At 44.1% G+C, this 27,028-nt stretch overlaps 1 protein-coding gene across 10 annotated transcripts in view; it reads right to left on the reverse strand.

The window, feature by feature from the left end:
- Nucleotides 1-27,028, reverse strand: part of LOC110522839 (netrin receptor UNC5D) — a 301,148-nt gene that overhangs the window by 24,160 nt on the left and 249,960 nt on the right. For 2 of the 10 annotated variants that reach the window (XM_036977117.2, XM_036977116.2), the window contains exons 3-11: nt 23,885-24,028; nt 23,492-23,595; nt 11,200-11,374; nt 9,130-9,297; nt 7,654-7,818; nt 6,273-6,299; nt 4,131-4,316; nt 1,080-1,487; nt 463-550 (exon numbers count right to left, since the gene is read on the reverse strand). In XM_036977117.2, coding sequence (XP_036833012.1) covers nt 463-550; nt 1,080-1,487; nt 4,131-4,316; nt 6,273-6,299; nt 7,654-7,818; nt 9,130-9,297; nt 11,200-11,374; nt 23,492-23,595; nt 23,885-24,028 — 1,465 coding nt within the window. The remainder of the gene's footprint in view (nt 1-462; nt 551-1,079; nt 1,488-4,130; nt 4,317-6,272; nt 6,300-7,653; nt 7,819-9,129; nt 9,298-11,199; nt 11,375-23,491; nt 23,596-23,884; nt 24,029-27,028) is intronic. The other 8 variants (XM_090234311.1, XM_036977118.2, XM_090234313.1 and 5 more) reach the window with 4 other exon arrangements.

Genomic DNA, 27,028 nt, shown 5'->3' on the forward strand with positions numbered 1-27,028 from the left:
GAATGAGTAGGTGTGTCCAAACCTTCGACTGGTACTGTAGGTTTACCAAATGTTTAAGTGATCATCAAATGAGAGCAGTGAGATTAAGTCTGTTACATCTATAAACGTCTATTAACAAAAGAGAAGATAATCATATCAAAAGTAATGTGCTAATTGCATTATGAAAGGCAATTACTTCATATGAACATGTGAAACATTCATTTCTAGATGAAACACTGATCACGTTTGGTGAAAGTGTTGTACTTATTAGTCTATTGAAAATGTGCTTACAGTTTTGAAACAATTGCCTTTTTGATGATCTGTTTTGAGTTTTGTACTAAGGGTTGTGAACATGTACCATATACTTGTGAAAATTGCACCAAAGCGATTAAAAAAACTGTAAAAGAAAGAGAGAGCAATAGAGGGAAGGAAGGGAGGCAGGCAGCCTGGTTCTCTGTGCCATGTCTGTGTGTCGTGTCTCACCTGCTGCTGTCCTCCTGGTTGATGACCATGTACATCTCCCAGGTAGTGTCCTCAGCTATCCCCCCATGGGGCACCAACAGACTGACACCTACACACACAGAGAGAGAGAAAGAGAGAGAGAGAGAGAGAGAGAGAGAGAGAGAGAGAGAGAGAGAGAGAGAGAGAGAGAGAGAGAGAGAGAGGGGGGGGGGGGGGGACATAGGAGATGATCACGAGATACACAGACACATATACGCACACACACACACTACGCTCTCACACCGCCCCACATTCCTGTCTCCTGTCCCTTGTGGCACTTTTATCTACTGGCAGATTAGATTGGCACTCTAGAGAGTAATTGTTTGTGGGCTCCAGTGTCAGTGGTAGTATGTGTGTGTGTGTGTGTGTGTGTGTGTGTGTGTGTGTGTGTGTGTGTGTGTGTGTGTGTGTGTGTGTGTGGTGCACTGTTGACAGCATTGATTTGAGAGCCCCAGAGGCCCTGTCTGGCCGTCACCTCTCTGGCTGTCACCTGCCCTAAATAGACCTGACAGCCCGGCAGGTGTGTATGTGTTCCCCTGGGTGTGTGTGTGTGCTTACATGTGTGTGAGTGTGCTACATCGCCCTTATGAACAACAAACCTGTATTGGGGACCACCAGCCTCCCACCCGCGTGTCCCAACACCCCGGACGTCCTGAGAGGGGGTCTGGAGGGCGTAGGCGGTGCGTGGGGGGCAAGGAGGCTCTTCTCCCTCCTCTCTCTCAGGGTCCCCTCCACCCGTACCCCACTGTAGTCGGGTGCCAGCCCCCGGGGGAAGGTCTGGGGGTGGGCTTTCTGGGCGTGGTACTCGGCCCCCCTCTCTGACACGCCCAGGGACACCATGAAGGAGGAGTGAACTTTGACCTTGAGGTCGGGCAGGGGGTCGAAGAGCGAAGGCTCCTGGGAAATGAGTTCTTTATCCATGGAGTCCTGGAAGCAGATGGGGCTGGTGTATGTCCGTGACACTGTCAGGTCCGGTTGCAAGGACGAGCTTATCAACAGGGGGTTGCCTGGAAAAGAAAAAGAGTCCCAGAGGAGTCAGATACTGTACTTTTCCCAGAAAACACATCTGTTTAACAGACTGGAGGTGTATACAACTCTTCTAAATGTGTTTTCATCAGAGCTTTATCATATGATGGTATACACAGATGAACACTGGGCCATTCGTGGTAGCTGACAGCAGCATGCCAACTATTGGTTACCCATGGTTGGTGTACTATTGGGCTGCTAGCGGCATCGGACACAGGTCTGATAATAGCTTGCCTACAGTGGTGTGCTAACTGTTAGTCTCCAGTCATCCAATATGTGACACACTGAATGTCAATTACAGCTGGAGGGCAAGCCTTGGCAACATATGTGTCAAAATAACTTCCTGGTCCAAACGGTGACCATCTCTTCACCATGGCAACTGGGGTGCTAAAAACACCTCACCATGACAACGGGAGGTGCCACAAAGTCCTTGTCACAGCAATAGAGTTGTAACAAAAGCCTCTCCATAGCAACGACTAACTGTGTAAAACTCTCTGCTACTGGCCGTGCTAGAGTGGGAGGTGAAGGAGCTAATGAGATTTTATACTTGGTGTGTGTGTGTGTGTGTGTGTGTGTGTGTGTGTGTGTGTGTGTGTGTACGCGTGTGTGTGTACGCGTGTGTGTTATACTTTGGAAAGTTTCTTCATCTTTTCAACTTCAAGCTTTGTAGCTACTAAGAATACAGTAAATGGTGTACCAAAGCTGGGTAAACGGTTGAGCAGATGGGATAACTGAGACTTGGTGGGACCAAAGACCTTCACATGCTCATCCAAGCTTAAGCTAGCAGATCACAGGACCAAGCTAACCGGCAGTTAGCTCCATTTAGACTGTATCTCTTCTCATCTCCATGGAGTGTGCTTGCATCTCCTATGGCATTCCATTCAATATAGCTCACTACTATGTGGCGTGGACTCTTATATCATGTCCTGTAGGGCTTTGAAAAAAAGTAGTGCACAATGTTTTATTTAACCTTTATTTTATCAGGGAGTCATACTGAGACCAAGGTCACTTTTACAGACTGAATTACATAAATGACAGAAAATACACACATCAAAATATAAATGCAAGCGGAAAGAAAAACAAGGTCATAACAAACAAATAAGGTCCTCAATCTGCTTTCTGTGTTACCCTAGAGGCAACATCAACATCACATCACATCTAAGAAAATGTTGAAGATTGTTCTACAATTAAGGTGCAAAAGAACTAAAAGCTGAATTATCTAACTCAGTAGAGACCAAAGGAATTTTCAGAGCACAGTATATACTGTAGACTCCTCTCCTGGTGTGTAGGCTACAATATGAGAGGGCTGTGTGTAACCCTGTGTGTGTATTACCCAAATTCTCTGGGAGGAGAAAGGCCCCAATAAAATCACAGCTTTCTTCTTCCTGCTGTGTGATCAATTCTATCACTCCTCTCTGAAGAGGCTGTCGCCAAGGAGACCAGCCGTGTCACAACCATGGAAATAGGGCTCAATCTTTGGGTCGACACAGCACCCTTTTTCTCTCTCCCCATTTTTCCAGTGACGCAACAGTGCAGATGCTCTGTTCAACACAGGGTATTATTACTATGACTGTGTCTGGCCGTATAGGAGGTACAGGAGCAAGGGGATAGATTGTTCATTTTTGGAGACTCCATACCAGGATCTTAGTAGGATCTTAATCCTGAAGCAACAAGAAATGTGAATTATTACGTGGATTATAAGTAATGGACATTTTTGTAGGGGTTGATACATTTTCCATAAGGGAAAATCACATCTGAAATTGGAAATGGAAATGACAAACTTCCGAAACCTTTTTAAACCTTAAATACACTGCACGTTTTACATTTCCTGCATTGCAGGACAGTTCTCCGGCAACAGGGTGACTGAATGAAGATCATACATCTATAGTTATAGAACAAATAGATATATCTCTGTGGGTGACTCAATATTGCAGATGCTCTTTTCAACGAAGGTCATTACTATTACTGAGTGTATGAGTCAGAGCCATAGGAGCAGGGTCGTGATGGTACATTCACTCCTCCGATGGTGCTGTCATCCCTCTCTTTTAGGTAGAGAAGGGGTGGGGGTGCTGAACAGTGGTGGGAGGAGGTGTGTGTGTGAATGTGTGCGTGTGTTTGAGATTCTGTCTGGAAGAGGGAGCGAGACCATGAGAAATGAAAGCTGTGTCTGGTCTCTGCCCCTCTCCACTCTAGACAGGATTGGAGAGAGAGAGAGAGAGAGAGAGAGAGATCATTTACACAGTGCTGCCACCACCCTACTGAGTCACTGAGCAAACCAAACACGACCTTGCTGTTGGACACAAAGACTTCTTACAGTCAAACTAAATGAAGAATGAAGAAATTAAACACACATCAATTGAATGGAGCCACCAAGAACGGTCAGTCACACAAATTGAGCTTCTGTTGGACCACAGCGATGTGTGTGTCTTCAGCTTTGTATGTGTGTAAGTGTGTGTTTCAATCTGCTTCAGCTTGGCAAGTGTTCTTGTGTGTGTGTGTGTTCAGCTGTTTGCGTGTGTGTGTGCCCCTTCCTGCCTCATTTTATCGAAAGTTCACATGCATATGTGTTCAGCTGTGTGTGTGTGTGTGTGTTGTCTTTCTGCCTGTGCGTTCTCTGAGCTCACCTTGGCGAGCAGTCTTGAAGCTGAAGGACTGGAACCCCCCGGTGAGGGCGGAGGAGTCGATGACGTCCACACCGTACTCGCTCTGGTTCCTCCGGTAGAGGGTCACCGCCACAATCAACACCACCACTGTCACCACCCCCGCCGCCAGGCCCGAATACAGCGCCACGTCACTGCTTCCCTCCAGACCTGGGGGAGAAAACGAGAGAGCGGGGGGAGAGAGAGATAAGTGGGAGTCAGTGAGAGAGAGATAGTTTAATCAAACCATAACCATAAGAAAAAGAGACAAGGTATCAACTCAAGCTACTGTATATTGATATTAAATTCAGTAGTTATTGACATGTTATGATGGTGCTACATGCCTCATGATATCTACATTTATTGACATGTTATGATGGTGCTACATGCCTCATGATATCTACATTTATTGACATGTTATGATGGTGCTATCTACATGTATTGCTATACTGGCCAGACTTACACAACTTTCACAGCTGTACAAAGTTTGCACATCTTTTTAAAATAATGGTAATTAAAACGCTTTGGGAGAGGCAAGTTTATCCCAAACATCTCTCAGGGAAACAAACAAACAAACATCTCTCAAGGAAGAATATTTTTTTGGGGGAAGAAATTGTGCTTCTCCTGAAAACTTCTAAGCTTCTCCTATAACGTTATTAGCAGGATTTATTTTTAGGGGAGAGGCAGTCCAGGTTTCAACCTGCTTCCTTCCGTGACTTCATTGTTTTCCATTTCCTGTCTCCTCACGCCGCTGTGGTGCGACACTTCCTCCCATTGCAGCCTGTTAACGCACTAATGAGGAAGCTTGCTAGGACTGCCGTCCTAATCACTCCAGCACCTGACTGGTGTGTCAGATACACACACACACACACACACACACACACACACACACACACACACACACACACACACACACACACACACACACACACACACACACACACACACACACACACACACACACACACACACACACACACACACACACACACGCACTCAGCACACACCACATCTAACTAGGATTGTAATCAAGCCCAGCCACTGGCTGTCATCTCAAAGGGCTGTTTGGCTCTGGCATTGCTCAGGTGGCAGTCTGCGTTCTACTGGGATAGTGTGACAAGACCAATTCATTAAATTAGCTCATCTACAATGATTACGTTCTATTTGGTCTCACCAGTATGCCACAAAAGATAACAAAGAGAGAGAGAGAGAGAGTGTGTGTGTGTGTGTGTGTGTGTGTGTGTGTGTGTGTGTGTGTGTGTGTGTGTGTGTGTGTGTGTGTGTGTGTGTGTGTGTGTGTGTGTGTGTGTGTGTGTGTGAAGAAAAGGACTGCTGGCTTAGCTTGTTCTCCAAAGATAATGAGATCTGCACAGGAATGGGACTGAGAAAATTGCTAAGTAGCCTGAAGCTCCAAGAAAAGGAGCATTTGCCAAAATATGCAAAAGAGGCATTAGCAGCTAACAGTGGCAGGTTAATTGGGGGCTCGCTAAGTTTTGGCTGACAGATTGACTGGTTGCGTCTTTCCCCTCCTTCCCACGACGACGGAAAAGACTAAAACAATCTGAATGCGACAGTTGTGGCGTCCCTGAAGTAATTGGCATGACTGGTAGTCTATGGGAACCAGTCATTGTGCTAATGCTAGTAAGCAATTACTGCAGAATCTACCTTCAACTTCCTGAAAACTGCACGCAGAAACCTAAAAATGGTATCCATGAGTTCCTCTGACTCGGTAAGTTGAAAAAGGGGCTAAATTGCCAAAATCTCGAACTGTCTCTTTAAGACATGATTTTGATGATGTTCATCGTGAGAATACGGTTTCTCATGAAGAGTACATTTCTGGAAGAGACCGGGCATTTCAATTGAGAAAATGACATAAATAGTGTTTGTGGTTAATAATGATAGGATAATGATGTTGGTGGTCGGATAATGTTAAATATGGGTGAATTTGATAATGCTAGTGGTAATAATGGTTCTGGATCATGATGTTGGAATTTTGGGTTGGAGGGTTGTATCTGTGAGTGCTGGCGTGACAACCTATAATGGTTGTTATAGTAGAGGAGAAGCCATGGTGGTTTCAGTGTGTACAGGGTGTGTTCTAAAGTAAGATGGTGATTGGAGAGAACTCACCCTGTGGCTTGGCGTCGTGTAGCAGATCTGCAAAGACACAGAGACACCATGTCAGTTCACTTCTACTTGAATGGAATACTACAGGATTTAACCTGCAGTTGTTTTCCAATGAGGACATGTATGTGTGTGCAGGTACTGTACAACATGTACATGTGTGTGTGTCTGTGTGTCGCGGTAGTAAGATTGGCCCAGTGATAGGACTCTTTATCATCCAGAGAGTACATGGTGTGTGCGTGTGTGTGTGTGTGTATGTGAACATGAGTGTACATGCCCAAATGTGTGTGTGTGGTCATGATCATGATGTGTGTGTCTCATGGTAGTGAGATTGGTTCAGTGATAGGAATTTCTGTCACCCAGGGATTGTATGGAGCATGTGTGTGTTTATGAGTGTATTTGAGTGTGTGTGTGGAGATTGATGTGAGGAACATGATAAGGATGATTGTCTTCCTGCGGAGAGATGAAATGACATGGGCATCAGAAGAATGACTAAATAAGTACTGTATGGACTTCCATGCCATGCTGTCAAAGCACGTGGCAGATACACTATGTCATTCACTGCTTATTGCAGCACTAAGGAACTTAGGATGGATTTGTCCACAATATTGCTGGATTTGTCAACAAAATAAGTGTGGTACTGATGATGATAATGATGATGATATAATCACAAAGTTGAGTAAAGAGGGAATCTATGAAAGTACTGATGATGATGATGATCCCAATGATGAACATTCTGAAGATCACAATGATGATGATGAAGATTCTAATGAAGATATGAATGATAATGATCTCCACCACCATAGGTTTAGCACCAGATGAATCTGTATGTGACAATACTCACTGTGAGTGCAGAGACCCCCTGACAATACTCACTGTGAGTGCAGAGACCCCTGACAATACTCACTGTGAGTGCAGAGACCCCCTGACAATACTCACTGTGAGTGCAGAGACCCCCTGACAATACTCACTGTGAGTGCAGAGACCCCCTGACAATACTCACTGTGAGTGCAGAGACCCCCTGACAATACTCACTGTGAGTGCAGAGACCCCCTGACAATACTCACTGTGAGTGCAGAGACCCCCTGACAATACTCACTGTGAGTGCAGAGACCCCCTGACAATACTCACTGTGAGTGCAGAGACCCCCTGACAATACTCACTGTGAGTGCAGAGACCCTCTGACAATACTCACTGTGAGTGCAGAGACCCCCTGACAATACTCACTGTGAGTGCAGAGACCCCCTGACAATACTCACTGTGAGTGCAGAGACCCCCTGACAATACTCACTGTGAGTGCAGAGACCCCCTGACAATACTCACTGTGAGTGCAGAGACCCCCTGACAATACTCACTGTGAGTGCAGACACCCCCTGACTATACTCACTGTGAGTGCAGAGACCCCCGGTGCAGTTGTATGTTCCCAGAGCGGCCCCGTCACATAGCCTGCCTCCGCGTTTGGGCTCTGGGGCCGTACACTCTCTGTTGCGCTGCCTCTCACACTCACCACTGCACACCGTCCACTCTGTCCACTCTGCCCATCCACCATCCACTGAGAGGGAGGAAGGAAGTGTTGCAAGGCTTAGAAAACACACAGGCATATGCACAGCATGTACAGTAACTACACAAGCACCCAAAGGAGGATGCAGGCGACGACGCATGCACACACACACAATCATATTATAGATACCCAGAGTCAGCAAACAGCTAGGTGGAACATAACTGCCCCACCATTACTCCAGAATTACTCTACACATGGACCTTACTGATAGAGCACTTACAATGGACTAGCCCTATAGCCCACCACACAAAATCCCCTCGTCTTTCTCTCCAGGGGCCACATTAGAACAATACCATGTTATGTTCTATCCTGGTGCTGACTCAAGCCAGGAAAGACAGTTTGCTTGTTCCATCAAGTCTCCTCTACTACCTTAACAACTCTGTAGGCTTTCAAGGTTTCCCTCTGCCTTGCTAATCTAAATGCAAATGCTGTGTTTGTGCACGGGCTGAGACTCACAGAGAGAGAGAGAGAGAGAGAGAGAGAGAGAGAGAGAGAAAGAGATGGAGAAAGAGGGGGAGAAGGAGAGTGGTTGAGCCAAATTGAGATAGTGTTTGCGGGAGAGTGCTGCCCTTGCCAGATAACTTTCCCCCAACATGACCAGCATTTCCCTGGTGATTGGTGTGGCGATCTGAAAGCATAAATTGGGCCAAGTGTAGAGGAACACTTGGACTGCGCAAATTACACAGCCGCTCTGATAACTGGCACTGATCCCGCTCTCTCTGTCTCTTGCCCTTTCTGTCTTTCTCTGTCTTTCTCACTCGTTGTAAGGGCTATTCTCAATCATTCTGTTGTTAACTCTCCTGCACTTCAGTTGATTTTCTCTTTCTCTCTCTTTTTCTATTTCCCTGCCTCAGTTATGCCTTATCCTTATTCTTTTTCTATATTCACACTCTTCCATTCTCCCCTCTCTTCTTCTCGCTCTCTCTGTGTCTCTTCTCTCTCTCCCTCTCTTTCATCCCCGCCCTCTAACCTCTTCTCTCTATCTCTCCGTCTCTGTCTTGGAGGGGCACTGCATTACATTTCAGACTCCAAGCCACTGTCAGTCAGTAAAATGGGGTCAGACGATGGAGGGAAACTGGTTTGGAGGGAAATTACCTTAACAGCAGAGGCAGAGCCTTCCTCTGCCATTGAGAGCATCACTGTCATAAATACAGATGCGCAGGCAAATAATGCAAACCCACAACAAAACAATCCCCCCTCCCAGACAGTCAGACAGTTGGATAGAATGAAAATCATGAAGACAGACAGACAGATAGTCAGACAGACAAGAAGCCTGCTAGATAGCCAAATAGACAAACAGACCTGGGCAGAGGGCATTACAGGTACTCTTCTGGACAGACATGCCCTCGCAGAAGGCGCCCCCATTGAGAGGGGCAGGGTTGGTGCAAGTGCGGGAGCGTTTCTGGACCCCCCGCCCACAGGGCACGTTACAAGCCGACCAGTCTGTCCACAACGACCACCCTCCGTTCACTTGAGGAACAGAGAACGTAAGAGAAAGAGGGAGGAAGCAGAGGGAGAGATGGAGTAGGAGTGATGGAAATATGAGAGGGAGATGGGAGAGAGGGAGAAGGATAGAAGGTAAGAGACAAAAAGAGGGTGAGGAAAAGAAAGGGAAAGAAGGATAAAGGAATATAACATGACAGCTACTGTAAGTATGTGGAGGGAAGAGAAATACACTTCCAGAAGTATGAACACGGGCTTACTTTCTTCCTAAAACACACACATACACACACAGACACACATGCATGCACACACGCACACAAACACATACTCTCTCTTATAGCACATGTTCTGTCTGACAGAGACAGGCTGACTGCCTAAAACACAGGAACTCCATCTGGGCTAAACATGATGGGCCAAGAAACCAAAGGCCTGTCAGAGAGGTGAACACTCCACTCTGTCTGTCTGTCTGTCTGTCTGTCTGTCTGTCTGTCTGTCTGTCTGTCTGTCTGTCTGTCTGTCTGTCTGTCTGCCTGCCTGCCTGCCTGCCTGCCTGCCTGCCTGCCTGCCTGCCTGCCTGCCTGCCTGCCTGCCTGCCTGCCTGCCTGCCTGTCTGTCTGTCTGTCTGTCTGTCTGTCTGTCTGTCTGTGTCTATCTGTCTCTCACTCTCTCAGTCTCTCTTTCTCTGTCTCTCTTTCAGATGTGCTGGCCTCAATAGCAGCTGAGTGATTGACTGATGAGTTCATTCATCATCATTCATCATCAGACAGGAAACAAATGTCAGTGTGAGAACACATTACTCCACTACATCTGTCTGTCTGTAGGCTATTTCTCCCCGCAGGGCTTCCCAGTCACCTCATTAGCATGACAGGTAGTCAGGTAGCTACACAGACGACTGAGGGGCAGGTTCTGTGTATAGAGAAAAACAGTAGCTGGATTTCCAGATGTCTTAATGGTTGTCAGTCAGTGTGGTGATTTGGTCTCGTTGACACAGAGGGGGTGTTTTTTAACTAGCAAAGCGGGTTTTGAGAGATGGGATGAATAAAGAGAAGAGGCCTACAGAGCTGCGAAAGCACAAGCAACAGGGAATCCTAGCCTAGCGCAAACAGCCAGCGGTAACAACCAGCTAGCAGCCAGCTGGTAGGCACGCAGCTGAGGAGTTTTGACAGCTCATGTCAAAGCCTTCCTGTGTTTTTAAAAGTCTCGCTGTGTTTAAACACAACTAGGAAATTGCTCATTACTTGCCTGTCACAGCATGGAACATGTCAGACAAGACATGTCAGATATGATGTTTCTGACTGCACTTAACACCTAATGCTGCTTATGAGAGACTGAGTAAATGCATTGACAGGAGGCAGAAAACATCCTCTTCAGATACACGTGTCAAGAGAAAGGAGATGAATACAGCAAATGAAGTGCTAACAATGTGATAATGGATATGGAACTATGCATGTACAATAAAATAAAGAAGACAAAATTGCTACAAAGATGTGACAGGCTATGACCAACGACAGAAAAATACAACCGCTGAGTGTACATTTGGAGAAATTGTGTGTCAAAATAGGACAACTCTGTATGGTTTGATTATTGTAAGGTGTTTGACTTAGTGAAATAATAACACCCACCAAAATCAAGTTGTGCTTGATTGAGCTTGCCTTTGCGCAATGGATCTAATTATAAGAGTGAAAATGCTACCTATCTGTCCCTCAAGGCAGACTCAATGAAACACTCAAAGTAATTGATGGTCTACTCCATATGGTCTGCTCCATAGAGAAGTGCAGTATTCATTAGGCACGAAATGACGGAATGAACGGAATGAAACAGGGACGGACTACCTGAAGTCCAATAACAAATGCTTATCTTTGTTTACTGTTGCACAATGTTTTGAAATGTTTTACAATGTGACCTAATGATTCCAACCCATCGTCTTACCAAAGATGACCACAGTGGCAGTGAGGCTGCGTCTCTTTGCCACAATGTTGCTAGCCAAACATGTGTAGTTCCCAGAGTCGGACAGACGCGCCTCTTGGATGATCAGGTTGTGGTCCGCTCGCGTGTCGATGTTCCCGTCCGAGCCCACTGGCTCTTCATTCTTCAACCACTCCACCTAGAACAACAGACATTAACAGGGAGTGAGGCTGCCATTGGTCAAAATCTCAAATCCACCAATCAGAATGAAGAATGGGAGTGAGGCTGCTGATAGGTCAATTCAAAATAATAAAAGTATTTATATCCACAGTGAAACGAGTCCTATATCGACATAACCTGAAAGGCCGCTCAGCAAGGAAGAAGCCACTGCTCCAAAACCGCCACAAAAAAGCCAGACTACTGTTTGCAACTGCACAGGGGGACAAAGATCGTACTTTTTGGAGAAATGTCCTCTGGTCTGATGAAACAAAAATAGAACTGTTTGGCCATAATGACCATTGTTATGTTTGGAGAACACCATCCCAACCGTGAAGCATTATGGGGGGTGACAGCATCATGTTGTGGGGGGTGACAGCATCATATTGTGGGGGTGCTTTGCTGCAGGAGGGACTGGTGCACTTCACAAAATAGATGGCATCATGAGGGAGGAATATTATGTGGATATATTGAAGCAACATCTCAAGACATCAGTCAGGAAGTTAAAGCTTGGTCGCAAATGGGTCTTCCAAGCGGACAATGACTCCAAGCATGCTTCCAAAGTTGTGGCAAAATGGCTTAAGGACAACAAAGTCAAGGTATTGGAGTGGCCATCACAAAGCCCTGACCTCAATCTTATAGAAAATGTGTGGGCAGAACTGAAAAAGTGTGTGCAAGCAAGGAGGCCTTACAATCCTGACTCAGTTACACCAGCTCTGTCAGGAGGAATGGGCCAAAATTCACCCAACTCATTTTGGGAAGCTTGTGGAAGGCTACCTGAAATATTTGACCCAAGTTAAACAATTTAAAGGCAATGCTACCAAATACTAATTAAGTGTACGTAAACTTCTGACCTACTGGGAATTTGATGAAAAAAATAAAAGCTGAATAAAACATTCTCTCTGCTATTATTCTGACATTTCACATTCTTAAAATAAAGTGGTCATCCTAACAGACCGAAGACAGAGAATATTTTTACTAGGATTAAACGTCAGGAATTTTGAAAAACTGAGTTTAAATGTATTTGGCTCAGGTGTATGTAAACTTCTGACTTCAACTGTATGTTCTATACAATTGACTGGCACGAAGTAGGCTTTCTAACCCTCACCCTCACTATTAGTATTAGTCTATGAGAGTGACTTCCAGCCTCCCTTTAACCAATCAGAGGGACTCCCAGCCTCCCCTCAACCAATCAAAGCAAAGCTCTCAGCAGGGTCACACCCTCTGACCATTAACAATTCAGCAGCCATGTTGCGAGTGAAAGTAATTAGGAATTACAAACTAAAGGTACGCTCCACTGATGCCCTCCCTGTATCGCATGACTGGCCCTGTAAATTGCAATGAATGTGCCGTTGGCTGGAGGTGCTCAATGAGCGACTAGCCAGGGCATCTAGGAGCAAGGCTTGATTTACGACTGTGTGTTTGAGGATTAAAAACTCTCCCCACCCCACTGAGAGCCCTGTTGATGTGTGTGTGTGTGTCTATTCACCAGGGGAATACCAGAACAACCAATAACACACAATCTCAGAGATTGCTTTGCTCTTTGGCAGTGCCCCCGAAAGACGAATGCGAGCGGAGAAATCAATAAATCACCAGTCATGTTGTCACAAGTGGCTTTTTTTCTTCCTTTGATGGCCAGCGAAGTCTTTCATCATGTGCTTTTAATTTCACTCTTTTCACAGTTCTGCTCCAGAGCACTGAGAGAAACTATGCTGGTGGCCCTTCTCACTCTATTTTCCTTTCTCTCTACAATTTTCCTGGTCTTCAATGCCTAATCAACCCCCATGTTACATTTCCAACTATATTTTCTCCAGCATTGCTACAAACAACATGAAGTCAACTCAACAGAGAGGGCCAGTACTAAGAACCTGCCAAACCAGAAAAGGAAGCCATATTGCGTTTTTTCAAATATCCAAATGAGTATTTATTTTCAGTACCAGTCAAGTTTGGACACACCTACTCATTCAAAGGATTTTCTTTATTTTGACTATTTTCTACATTGTAGAATAATAGTGAAGACATCAAAACTATGAAATAACACATTTGTAATCATGTAGTAATCAAAAAGGTGTTAAACAAATCAAAATATATTTTAGATTTGAGATTCTTCAAAGTAGCCACTCTTTGCCTTGATGACAGCGTTGCACACTCTTGGCATTCTCTCAACCAGCTTCACCTGGAATGCGTTTCCAACAGTCTTGAAGGAGTTCCAACATATGCTGAGCATTTCTTGGCTGGTTTTTCCTTCACTCTGCTGTCCAACCCATCCCAAACCATCTCAATTGGGTTGAGGTCGGGTAATTGTGGAGGCCGGGTCATCTGATGTAGCATAGCACTCCATTACTCTCCTTCTTGGTCAAATAACCCTTACACAGCCTGGAGGTGTGTTGGGTCATTGTCCTGTTGAAAACAAATGATAGTCCCACTAAGTGCAAACCAGATGGGATGGCGTATCGCTGCAGAAGGCTGTGGTAGCCATGCTGGTTAAGTGTACCTTGAATTCTAAATAAATCACAGACAGTGTCACCAGCAAAGCACTATCACACCTCCTCCTCCATGCTTTACGGTGGGAACCACATATGTGAAGATCATCCTTTCACCTACTCTGCGTCTCACAAAGACATGGGGGTTGGAAACATTTTTTTTAAATTTGGACTCATAAGACCAAAGGACAGATTTCCACTGGTCTAATGTCCATTGCTCGTGTTTCTTGGCCCAAGAAAGTATCTTCTTCTTATTGGTGGGTCTTCCTTTCCTGTGGCAGTCCTCATGAGAGCCAGTTTCATCATAGCGCTTGATGGTTTTTGCGACTGCACTTGAAGAAACTTTCAAAGTTCTTGAAATGTTCCAAACTGACTGACCTTCATGTCTTCAAGTAATGATGGACTGTCGTTTCTCTTTGCTTATTTGAGCTGTTCTTGCCATAATATGGACTTGGTATTTTACCAAATATCTTCTGTATACCACCCCTACCCTGTCACAACACAACTGATTGGCTCAAACACATTAAGCAGGAAAGAAATTCCTTGAATGAACTTTTAACAAGACACACGTGTTAATTTAAATGCATTCCAGCTGACAACCTCATGAAGCTGGTTGAGAGAATGCCAAGCGTGTGCAACGCTGTCATCAAGGCAAAGGGTGGCTACTTTGAAGAATCTCAAATCTAAAATATATTTTGATTTGTTTCACACTTTTCGGTTACTACATGATCCCATATGTGTTATTTCATAGTTTTGATGTCTTCACTATTATTCTACAATGTAGACAATAGTAAAAAATAAAGAAAAACCCTTGAATGAGTAGGTGTGTCCAAACCTTTGACTGGTACTATATATATACACACAAATAAAACAGGCTTATTAGACTTATTTTTCACTATCACACCATTTGTCTTCATTAGTAATGTATTAATTCTCACTTCCTCTCCCTAATGATGACTTTTTTTGCTCATCCGGTTCTCTTCCCCTTCTTCCCTCATTTTTCCATTGCTCTGTGTTGTTTCTGCTTTGATTAATCTCTCTCTCTCCCTCTCACAGTATATTTCTCTCTCTCTCAATGGGCAGTGCAAACCAGGGCAGTGATTTGCATTCTGCGGTGACAGTCACTAAGTCTGGCCGTTGGGGGTGGGGGAGAGAGCGCTTGGGGCGGTAGTAAGGACTCGGGACAGACTGATAAGCATGGGGAGGATGGGAAATGGATTTGTTTACAGTTATTTGCCACTTTATTTTCCAATTAAAAGGCATCAAGCAGCACTGGGTTGATCCATGCCCACTCTGAGGTGTATGTGTGTGTGTGTGTATATGATGTGTGTGATCGATTTATTGCAGATGATATGTGCATGTGTGTGTGTATAATCTCAAACCCATGATGCTGTGTTGATGCTGTCTCCCCATATTTTTTACTAACGGTAGCTAAAAATATTTGAATTGGTAAAGCACATGTCCTCAGCTCATGGCAATTTTTTTTAACAAACATATGAAATGGAAATGCATTATACATTAATTAAAAGTTGCCTGCTTAACTGATTTCACATACAAATAGCACATGACTTTTCATGGCCTCTGTCTCTAATATGTTGCTGTTGTGTCTGTTCTGTCTGGACTAACTCATACTGATAGTGCGGCAGTCTGTCTTGATAACCCCTATCATTTGACTGGTCAGACAGAGTCCTCGGGGGTGTTATGGTACAGGGTGCGGATATGTCAACTGGTGTTATGACAGGTGCAAGCCAGCAGGGGGCAGAGTGACGGGTACCCCCACATTGGCAATTGAACTGTAGGGAGGCTTTGATATTTGTTGTGACGGTTTGAAGCTGTTTGAAGACGCAGAGATGAGAGAGTTGACATCTGTGGCTAACCCCATGTCAGCTCCCCGCGTCGCTCATTTGCAGAGAACGAGCCAAAGGAGCCGTACCTACTACGTCCTGACCTTGACTCAACAACAAAGCTAAGGGCCAATCAGGTCATTCCAATTAGGTGTAATAACTAACAACTCTATTACATTGAAACAAAAAAGCAACTGGCCGTCACATTTACATTCATTTACAGTGGAAGTGAAAGCAACTAGAGGACCAAACACTGCGGCGATATCCCCGTATCCTTCCATCCAACTCGATTAACTTTGAGTTTCATTAACAAGCCCCCTCCTCCATCACTCCCCTCCTTTCCATCTCTACATCCCCTCCATCCCTTCCTCCCTCAATCATGTGCGGCCTTTTCCCTGTCGATGCTATGATGACTTTCAGGGAGATCACATTAAACAAATGAGATCTTGGAATGTGACAGCAACATTTTTCTGTGGCGGGGGCAGTGGTGGCAGTGCGCTAAACCCTCTGTTTCTTATCTCGCCTTCATCTCTCCAAATGTTATGTTTATCAGTGAATAATTACATTTTAAGCACTTCAAATGACTTTGGATCAGCCGACCTGATTAATGACTCATTACAATTTGGTGGGGGATGATTGGGCGCTTACTACCAAGCCTAATGATTGTGAATCAAAAATAAAAGAATCTAAGTTATTGAAAAGTATTTTTTTCTCTCCACCTCTCCAAAGTTTCTTCCTTTATTGCACTGAGTAATCTGTGTGATCGTCTTCTTGACAGTTAATATGGGCCTTTCATTGCGGCTCATACTCTAATTGTGTTTTCATTATGCTACTTTCATAATTCACCGTAGATGATCCTTCACTTCCTGTTGCGTTACATTTGCAACACGAGTTCCCTTTAATCGTTCTCATTAAAACGACTTAAACATGACAAAAGTATTTTATTTTCTCCCGGATCTATCATGCAACCAGGTGAACAAAGGAATCATCTAGGCTCTAATACAGTAGGAACCCATTGTAGCTTTAGCTACGTGCTTTTCACTTTGCCACAGAACAGCATGGTGTATTCAGACCCCTTGACTTTTTCCACATTCTGTTACATCCGCGTGCGCCATCGCTCGCATGTTGATTTTGTCCATCCACACCAGATGCGATAGGACATGCAGGTTGAAATATCAAAACAAGCCCTGAATCAACTATATTAATTTGGGGACAGGTTGGAAAGCATTAAACATTCATGGCAATTTAGCTAGCTAGCTTGCTGTTGCTAGCTAATTTGTCCTGGGATATAAACCTTGGGTTGTTATTTTACATTAAATGTACAAGTTCCTCTACTCTGACAATTAATCCACAGATAAAAGGGTCAACCGAGTTAGTTTCTAGTAATCTCTCCTCCTTCAAGCTTCTTCTTCTTCTTTGGACTTCATATGGCGGTTGGCAACCAACTTTAAGGTGCATTAATACCACCAACTGGACTGGAGTATTGACCTCAGTTAATCTTTCAATCACCCATATGCTCCTAAAAACGAATGAGGAGATGGGGGAGGTGGGACCTGCAGCACATAAAGCATCACAAATAGAACCAAGTGCTGTTTTTGTGCCTGGCTACGCAGACGCTCGTTGACGCACGTGAGCAGTTTGGATGCAATGATTGAATAACATTTATGTGTACATTTATTTTGCAACGCTCGCGCACGTAACGCGAGTGGTGTGGACAGCATGTTATTCTTAAATGGATTCAATAGTTTCCCCCCCCCTCATCAATCTACACACAATACCCCATAATGACAAAGCAAAAATAAATTTGTAGAAATGTTTGTACATTTCTATATTTTTTAAATAGAAATATCACATTTACATATGTATTCAGACCCTTTACTCAGTAATTTGTTGAAGCACCTTTAGCAGCGAGTCTTCTTGGGTATGACGCGACAAGCTTGGCACACCTGTATTTGTGGAGTTTCTCCCATTCTTCTCTGCAGATCCTCTCAAACTCTGTCAGGTTGGATGGGGAGCGTCACTGCATGGCGATTTTCAGGTCTCTCCAGAGATGTTCGATCGGGTTCAAGTCCGGGCTCTGGCTGGGCCAGTCAAGGACATGCAGAGACTTGTCCCGAAGCCACTCCTGCGTTGTCTTGGCTGTGTGCTTAGGGTGGTTGTCCTGTAGGAAGGTGAACCTTCACCCCACTCTGAGGTCCTGAGCAGGTTTTCATCAAGGTTCTCTCTGTACCTTGCTCCATTCATCTTTGCCTCGATCGTGACTAGTCTCCCAGTCCCTGCCACTGAAAAACATCCCCAGAGCATGATGCTGCTACCACCATGCTTCACCGTAGGGATGGTGCCAGGTTTCCTCCAGGCGTGACGCTTGGCATTTAGGCCAAATAGTTAAATCTTGGTTTCATCAGACCAGAGAATCTTGTTTCTCATGGTGTGAGAGTCTTTAGGTGCCTTTTGGCAAACTCCAAGCGGGCTGTCACGTGCCTTTTACTGAGGATTGGTTTCCGTCTGGACACTCTACCATAAAGGCCTGATTGGTGGAGTGCTGCAGAGATGGTTGTCCGTCTGGAAGGTTCTCCCATCTCCACAGAGGAACTCTGTCAGAGTGACCATCAGGTTCTTGGTCACCTCCCTGACCAATTCCCGATTGCTCAGTTTGGCCGGGCTTCTAGCTCTAGGAAGAGTATTGGTGGTTCCAAACTTCTTCAATTTAAGAATAATGGAGGCCATTGTGTTCTTGGAGACCTTCATTGCTGCAGAAATGTTTTGGTACCCTTCCCCAGATCTGTGCCTCGACACATGCACTGTCAACTGTGGGACCTTATATAGACAAGTGTGTGCCTTTCAATATCATGTCCAATCAATTGAATTAACCACAGGTGGACTCCAATCAAGTTGTAGAAACACCTCAAGGATGTTCAATGGAAACAGGATGCACCTGAGCTACATTTCGAGTCTTATAGCAAAGGGTCTGAATACTAAAATTAAAAAAAACGTTTTTGCTTTGTCATTTTGGGGTATTGTGTGTAAATTGCTAAGGAAAAAAAGTATTTAAAACATTTTGGAATACGGGTGTAACGTAACAAAATATGGAAAACGTCAAATACTTTCCGAAGGCACTGTAGATTGAGCCATCTAGGATCTAGTTCAGATGTGTCAGCTCCAGTCGCAGACCCCACCTGCTGTACTCCTGGACACAAGCAGCCACGGACCTTTATCCGGATGCCATTTTGGCTTCATTCCTACTGAGCCAGATGGAGTGACATTGTCTGCTGTTCACTGGCATGGAAACATGCACACAGCAGCCCAGTTCACATATCCCACTCTCTGATGGTTAAAAAAATAAACAGTGGAGCCACTCGACTCTGGCGTCTCCCTCAGTTGGTATTTCCTTTGAGGGAATGGACTAAAGAAACAACCCAGCTAGCACATAACGTTCTGAGAACCATATGTTTCTTAGATCTTGGTGAGAGCATGGTTGTCCTATGGTTATTTTGCATACAACCTTCCAACAACCTTCTGGGAATGGTGCAGGACAGTTGCTTGGTTTTGGAACATTCTCGGCACATTTAAGGAACTTGACAAAAAATAGATTTTCTTGGTATTTCATTACTTTAACAGAACGGTTCATAAAAGTTCAAACATGGTTACACTTCATTTCAACTTTGATAATGTTCTAGGAACGTTCTCCGACTGGTTTGACATTGGGAATGTTCTCAAAGTTCAGAGAACGTCAAGAAACAATGTTCTTCTTTTGGATTCTCAGTACTTCAGCATGTTTCCTACAGGTTTCCTCATGGTTCTATTTAAAGTCATGTTCTCAAATTGTTCCAAGCATAACGCTTACTACAGGTTTCCTTATGGTTCTATTTTAAGTCATATTCTCAAATTGTTAAGAAAAGTTTCCATAAAAACACAAGAAAACTTTAGTAACTTTCAGAAAAAGTGGTAAGAATTGTATTTAAAAACATACATTCTGTTCTCAGAACGTGAAGAAAATTCTTATTTACAATGACGGCCTACCCCAGCCAAACCTTAACCCGGACGATGCTGGGCCAATTTTGCGCTGCCCTATGTGTCTGCCAATCACGGCCAGGTGTGAAATAGCCTGGAATCGAACCAGGGTCTGTATTGAAGCCTCTAGCACTGAGATGCAGTGCCTCAGACCCCTGCGCCACCCGGGAGAGGTGGCAATGGCTCAGAGAATGTTCTAAGAACATTATTTTAAAACATACATTCCATTTCGAGCATCTACAAAACTCTCTCTTTCCTCTATTTTGGTGTGTTCAGGTGTGTTGGCCGTGCCCACTAATTGGCCACACCTGATCTTAATGAGTGCTTGTTTCCTTTGAAATGGTGTGTCATGACTGTCCTGATCAGGTCAGGTTACAGGAGACCACAACCCTGCAGATTATCTCTCACCCCCAACAGAGGAGGAGAGATCTAGGGGTCTGAAGATGTGGGGATTTTATGACCCCTCACGCCCATGGTAAATCTCAGGCCACAGACAAAATTCCTTTGTCCTCTCACTATGGAGAACCAGCCTCAGAACATTATACATGCAATAAAGGGACTTTGGAACAATGGTTTCCGTCAGCCTCAGCCACAATGGTGGTCATGACGATAGATGGAATCTGAAAATGTATGTCATTTTTGTTTTGTTATTAAAGGTTAATAGATTACGTTATTACGTTATTAGTTACAATGTTATTATAACATTGTAACTTTAAGAGTCTTCCCAGTATATGCTTGATGTTTATACATTGTACGTTGTGTGGAAAATGTCCAAATCAAAGAGAATGTTTTGGTAAAGATGAAATGTGAAGTTAGTTGTCTAAAATTGGATTTGAGTAAAATCTAGACCTTGCCTCTTAACTTGGTACGCCCAGAGAATTGCCCTAAAGGCGGTTACACCCACTTCTGACCCGAGGGTATAAGAGATGTGAGTTAAGAATTAACATTAACATGAGTAACCGAGCTGCTGCCAAGGTCTAAAAAGTCAACGAACCCTAAACTCAACACAAGGTTGAAGACAAATAAATATTTTTTCTACCCATGGTACTGATGAGTAGCTGTGTCTAAGCAGGTGAATTCAAGCCGGACCACCTAGCCTCCACTCTCCATCGAATCGTGGTATCTACACTGTTTCATTCCTACGCTGTGAGCTCTGAGCTACAGAGCTGTCTGTCTTTAGAAGACCCCTTCCAGAGCAAGGGCGAGGAATCAGACCACTAAGTCAAAAGGACACTGACATCGTGAGGACAACAAGAGAGTTACGCTGGAGAAGTGTGTCATTGAGAAGCCTAAACGACCCACGCGGAGCTTCCCATCTGTGACCTCCCACACGTATTTACATCATTATATTCTGACCCATAAGAGCGGCAGTTCGGGGCAAAGCTAGGGTTAAAATAAGCATAGCTGACAAATGCACCCAAATGTATATTTCTCTTGTGTACTTTCTCTTTCTCTCTCTCTTTTAAATCCCCATTTTGGGTAACATGCGCCATAGTGTGTTTGCCCGTTCTAATCAATAGCCTAGACTGTGTATCTTTTATCATCATTTTAGCTTTCCAGTAAATAAATAATCAACTAAGATTGGTGTGGTACGAACTCATTGGTGGGACTCTGGTCCGTGCAGATTCCTGGATTATGCGACGTTCAGAATGAGGTTGTAGAGGAAACGGATGAATTAGCGACCGACGGTTGTAAAATCGATATTCTGATATTCTTCAAATTAATTAATTTGGGAAATAGAAACTCAATAAAAACTAATTTTCCCATGGTGACCCAGGTTAATGAGTTAATAATTGCTTGATTCATATAATCACGCAATTAGAAACCTTTAATCATTAGATGAGCAACAGTCGTCACATTAACTAATACAACGTCACGACAGGGGTCTGTTTGAATAGACAAAAATTAACAGCTTTGTATGCGTAAAAAAGCACGGTATGCTAGCTCCATCCTGTTGGTGCAGTGGACTAATTCCATGGATATATTATAGGTTCAAATCTCACTGATGCCGTTTCCCAATAATAAAAAAAAGTGTTTTCCTAATTAATGCCTAAGGAAATTAACTTCTATGTGTCCTAGCTGTGCTTTCAGTTAAAAAGTTAATCCAAAATAAGCTAGCCATGTTATTAAAAGTCTTATTGAAACATTCAGTTGAAGTTTTAAGGAAGTTATTCTAAAACCTCCAAATGACCTATGATTTTGGTTCTAAAATGTTCAGGTGAAATGTTCACTTCTGTTCTCAGAACATTTAAAAAATGTTTCGTTTTGTTTGGCTTTGTTCCCGCAACCAATGTGAAACCAAAAACATACGTTCCCACAACATCCAGGGAACCAAATGTGCTTGCTCGGAGAGATGTGGCTATGATGATTTGTAGTGCGTTGCTTTTTATGTATTGGAAAATCACACCCATTACATATGCATAGATAAATGAGGGTGAACTGTTGGCAAGTTATTAAATGTTGATTCAAATGTGCAGTGCTTGTATTAGCTCAGTAGCAATAATGTGTTTACATGAACTCACAGTACTATGCAAATTGCAGCAAAATGTGAAACAGCATTCAAATGAACAGCATGACCAAAGTAAACGAAGTCTCGACAGCCAAACACACACAGTAGTTCGGCTAATCAGATTGCATCCACGGCCTCATTTGCTTCAACTCTAAACAGTTTCTGAACCTCCCTCTGAGCCAAAATGTCTTCAGAGCTACATTCTCAACAGGGGGTGGTAAAGTCCATGACATGACATTTGGTTAGAGAGGGAGTTAAGTGATACTAATGCCCCAGATTCACATGGAGATGTTCATAGGGTTGCTTTCCGTCTGCAGACATGAGCATTTTCTTGCATGAGAGCCATGTTGGAGAAACAGATGAATTTCTACTACGTATTATTTAACCAATCTCTTCCATAGCTGGAGTCACATTCATAAATGCATGAGGACTTGCCTACTTGATGACCACAATGCATGGAGGGTGACCAGCACTACAGCTCAGGACCATTTGTGTGGGTTGAATCATTCATTACATAGACACACAGGCGTAAGCACACACACACACAGGTGCAAACACACACACACTCCAATCCAAGGCAATGCAATACACATCCATATGTATAAGACACACGGTTCGACATACACTCTCTCTGACAGAAAGGACACTCAGAAACACTATGACACACAAACCACTTGCACACACACACAAATGTACACAAATATACCCTCACGCACGCGCACACGCACACACACACACCTCTCATACCACTGAAAGTAAACCAGCCAGTGAAAACCTACTTCCTTATTCACCCTGAAGATGAAAGTGACATGAGACCAGAGAGGAGCACCAACACAGAGAATATATCCATGGCACCTAAGTAAGTCATAACTTTTCAACCTCCACTTTATAACGTGTGGACGCAAGGAGATACGTATTGCCTCAAGTATACAACAAGCTTATATCACCATCTCTACATCTCCACTCGGGGGTAAACACACATAACAAAAGCCAGTCACTCAAATGCTGAAGGGAATGGGGCTTGTAGTGGAAGCAGTTCCACTGGGGAGAATCTGCCACTCTCAACTCTAAAGAGAAATGTAGATATATTGGATACTGTAGTAGTAATCATACTCTGAACAAATAACTGTAACCGATTAATTATTGTGGGCAAGAAAACAACTTGAGGCTGTTATAGTGCATTATACGACTTGTCATAAGCAAATTATTATGAAAATCGGTGTATACTGTGAGTTGAAACATGCAGGTCTTACCTCAGCGACAGGCACTCCCTCTGGTGGACGGCAGTGCAGCACAATCATGCCTTTAATGGGCACCTCCCTCCCCTGGGGGTCCTGCTCAAAGTTCTTCCTCAGGTCTGGGAGAGGGAGAGGGGAGGGACAAACGAAGACAGGATTCAATTCATCAGAGTTTCTGGGATTAAATCAAACAGCACTCTCTTTTAGGCAATAGGATTCATTTTATGTTTCTTTGACTCCAAATATATATATTTCCATCCGCTTACTTCCTCTCTCTTTCTCTTTCAATCAGTCATTCCCCTACTCACTCTCTATCTCTCTCATCTACTAATCTTCCCTGACTCACTACCCCCCCCTCTCTCTTTCTCTCTCTCCCTCTCTCTCTGCTGGTATGGTTCTGCTACTCACAGGCGATGCGTACGGTTGCCTTGCGGCTCTTGGAGGTGCCCAGGTGGCTCCAGGCCACACACAGACACCAGTAGTCCTCGGGGCCGTGGAAATCCTCCACCTGCTGACGAGACACGTTGATCATCACCTCCCGGATCTTCAACCCTGCAGGGACACACAGATTATAATCCCAGATTAAAATTTTATTTTATTTATTTATTTAACCTTTATTTAACTAGGCAAGTCAGTTAAGAACAAATTCTTATTTATAATGACAGCCTACACCAGCCAAACCCAGACGACGGTGTGCACCGCGCTATGGGACTCCCAATCACGGCTGGTTGTGATACAGCCTGGATTTGAAACAGGGTGTCTGTAGTGACGCCTCAAGCACTGAGATGCAGTGCCTTATACCGCTGCGCCACTCAGGAGCCCATCACAGATGATCATCAGAGATGACATCATCCATATTATAATCCAAATTATCACTCAGATTATAAGAAATGTATAGCTAAAATTATCAAAACAGAGTGTCACATGACGTAATCATGAGACTTGGCGAGATGGAAAACACGGGAGATTAAATATCCAGGCGATAAGAGATTATCAGTCCCAAATAGATGAAGAGGTCAACAGAGAGTGGAGTGTCTGTCAGATTACTCAGATTACTGTTTCATTTCCACCCATACACTGTCATCAGATTGACATCTGAAGCCTGACAAATCTATATAAAGAACTTCATTATCATAATTTTGACTATCAGTCAGATAATCTACTTTAGTGGGGCAACTGGAGGACAAATGATGCGGGATGATGCCATTGTGATAGGGATCGTTATTGATCCTCTTAAACTCACTCAGTTCTGCTAATGCCTTAATCCATTTATACAAATTATCAACCCAAAGTGAGACTAAATGGTACACTTTGTATACCAAACATTAGGAACACCTACCTAATATTGAGTTCCACCCACCCCCCCTTTTGCCCTGAGATCAGACTCAATTCGTCGGTGTATGGACTGTACAAGGTGTCGAAAGTGTTCCACAGGGATGCTGGCGCATGTTGTCTCCAATGTCATTGGCTTACTGGTGCTCTTCCATGCCGTCCCTAGGAGGGGTGCGTCACTGGATTGAGTCACTGACGTGATTTTCCTGTCTGTGTTGGCGCGCTCTCGGGATCGTGCCGAAGAGGAGATCTTCGTGGGCTATACTCAGTCTTGTCTAGGGTAGTAAATTGGTGGTTTGTGGATATCCCTCTAGTGGTGTGGGGGCTGTGCTTTGACAAAGTGGGTGGGATTATATACTGCCTGGTTGGCCCTGTCCAGTAGTATCATCAGACGGGGCCACAGTCTCAGCCTCCTGTATCTATGCTGCAATAGTTTGTGTCGGGGAGCTAGGGTCAGTCTGTTATATCTTGGTTATTCTCCTGTTTTATCCGGTGTCCTGTGAATTTATGTATGTCCTGTGCGAAAGTATTCACCCTCCTTGGCATTTTTCCTATTTTGTTGCCTTACATCCTGGAATTAAAATATATTTTGGGGGGGGTTGTATCATTTAATTTACACAACATGCCTACCACTTTGAAGATGCAAAATATTTTCTATAGTGAAACAAAGAAGAAATAAGACAAAAAAAAATGAACATTTGAGCGTGCATAACTATTCACCCCCCCAAAGACAATACTTTGTAGAGCCACCTTTTGCAGCAATTACAGCTGCAAGTCTCATGGGATATGTCTCTATAAGCTTGGCACATCTAGCCACTGGGATTTTTTCCCATTCTTCAAGGCAAAACTGCTCCAGTTCCTTCAAGTTGGATGGGTTCCGCTGGTGTACAGCAATCTTTAAGTCATACCACAGATTCTCAATTGGATTGAGGTCTGGGCTTTGACTAGGCCATTCCAAGACATTTAAATGTTTCCCCTTAAACCACTCAAATGTTGCTTTAGCAGTATGCTTAGGGTCATTGTCCTGCTGGAAGGTGAACCTCCGTCCCAGTCTCAAATCTCTGGAAGACTGAAACAGGTTTCCCTCAAGAATTTCCCTGTATTTAGGGCCATCCATCATTCCTTCAATTCTGACCAGTTTCCCAGCCCCTGCCGATGTAAAACATCCCCACAGCATGATGCTGCCACCACCATGCTTCACTGTGGGGATAGTGTTCTTGGGGTGATTAGAGATGTTGGGTCTGCGCTTTTGGGTCTGCGCGTTTTCCTTGATAGCCAAAAAGCTCAATTTTAGTCTCAGCTGACCAGAGTACCTTCTTCTATATGTTTGGGGAGTCTCCCACATGCCTTTTGGCGAACACCAAACATGTTTGCTTATTTTTTCTTTATGCAATGATTTTTTTCTGGACACTTTTCCGTAAAACCCAGCTCTGTGGAGTGTACGGCTTAAAGTGGTCCAATGGACAAATATTCCAATCTCTGCTGTGGAGTATTGCAGCTCCTTCAGGGTTATCTTTGGTCTCTTTGTTGCCTCTCTGATTAATGCCCTCCATGCCTGGTCCGTGAGTTTTGGTGGGCGGCCTTCTCTTGGCCGGTTTGTTGTGGTACCATATTCTTTCCATTTTTAATAATGGCTTTAATGGTGCTCCGTGGGATGCTCAAAGTTTCTGATACTTTTTTATAACCCAACCCTGGAGAGCTCCTTGGTCTTCATAGTGCCGCTTGCTTGGTGGTGCCCCTTGCTAAGTGGTGTTGCAGACTCTGGGGCCTTTCAGAACAGGTGTATATGTACTGAGATCATGTGTCAGATCATGTGACACTTAGATTGCCCACATGTGGACTTTTTTTAACTAATTATGTGACTTCTGAAGGTAAATGGTTGCACCAGATCTTATTTAGGGGCTTCATAGCAAAGGGGGTGAATACACATGCACGCACCACTTTTCTGTCTTTTTTGGGGGGGGATTTTTTGAAACAAGTCATTTTTTTCATTTCACTTCACCAATTTGGACTATTTTGTCCATTACATGAAATCCAAATCCAAATCTATTTCAATTAAATAGGAAAAACACCAAGGGGGTGTACATTTGCAAGGCACAGTACTCCCTCTAATTCTCCCTCTCTCCCTCCCCTCCCAGAGGACCTGAGCCCTAGCACCATTGCCTCAGGCCTACCTGGCCTGATGACTCCTTGCTGTCCCCAGTCCACCTGGTCATGTTG

This window comes from Oncorhynchus mykiss, chromosome 5 (assembly GCF_057628025.1).
Source record: "Oncorhynchus mykiss isolate SJ-2025 chromosome 5, ASM5762802v1, whole genome shotgun sequence".
Lineage (NCBI taxonomy): Eukaryota > Metazoa > Chordata > Actinopteri > Salmoniformes > Salmonidae > Oncorhynchus > Oncorhynchus mykiss.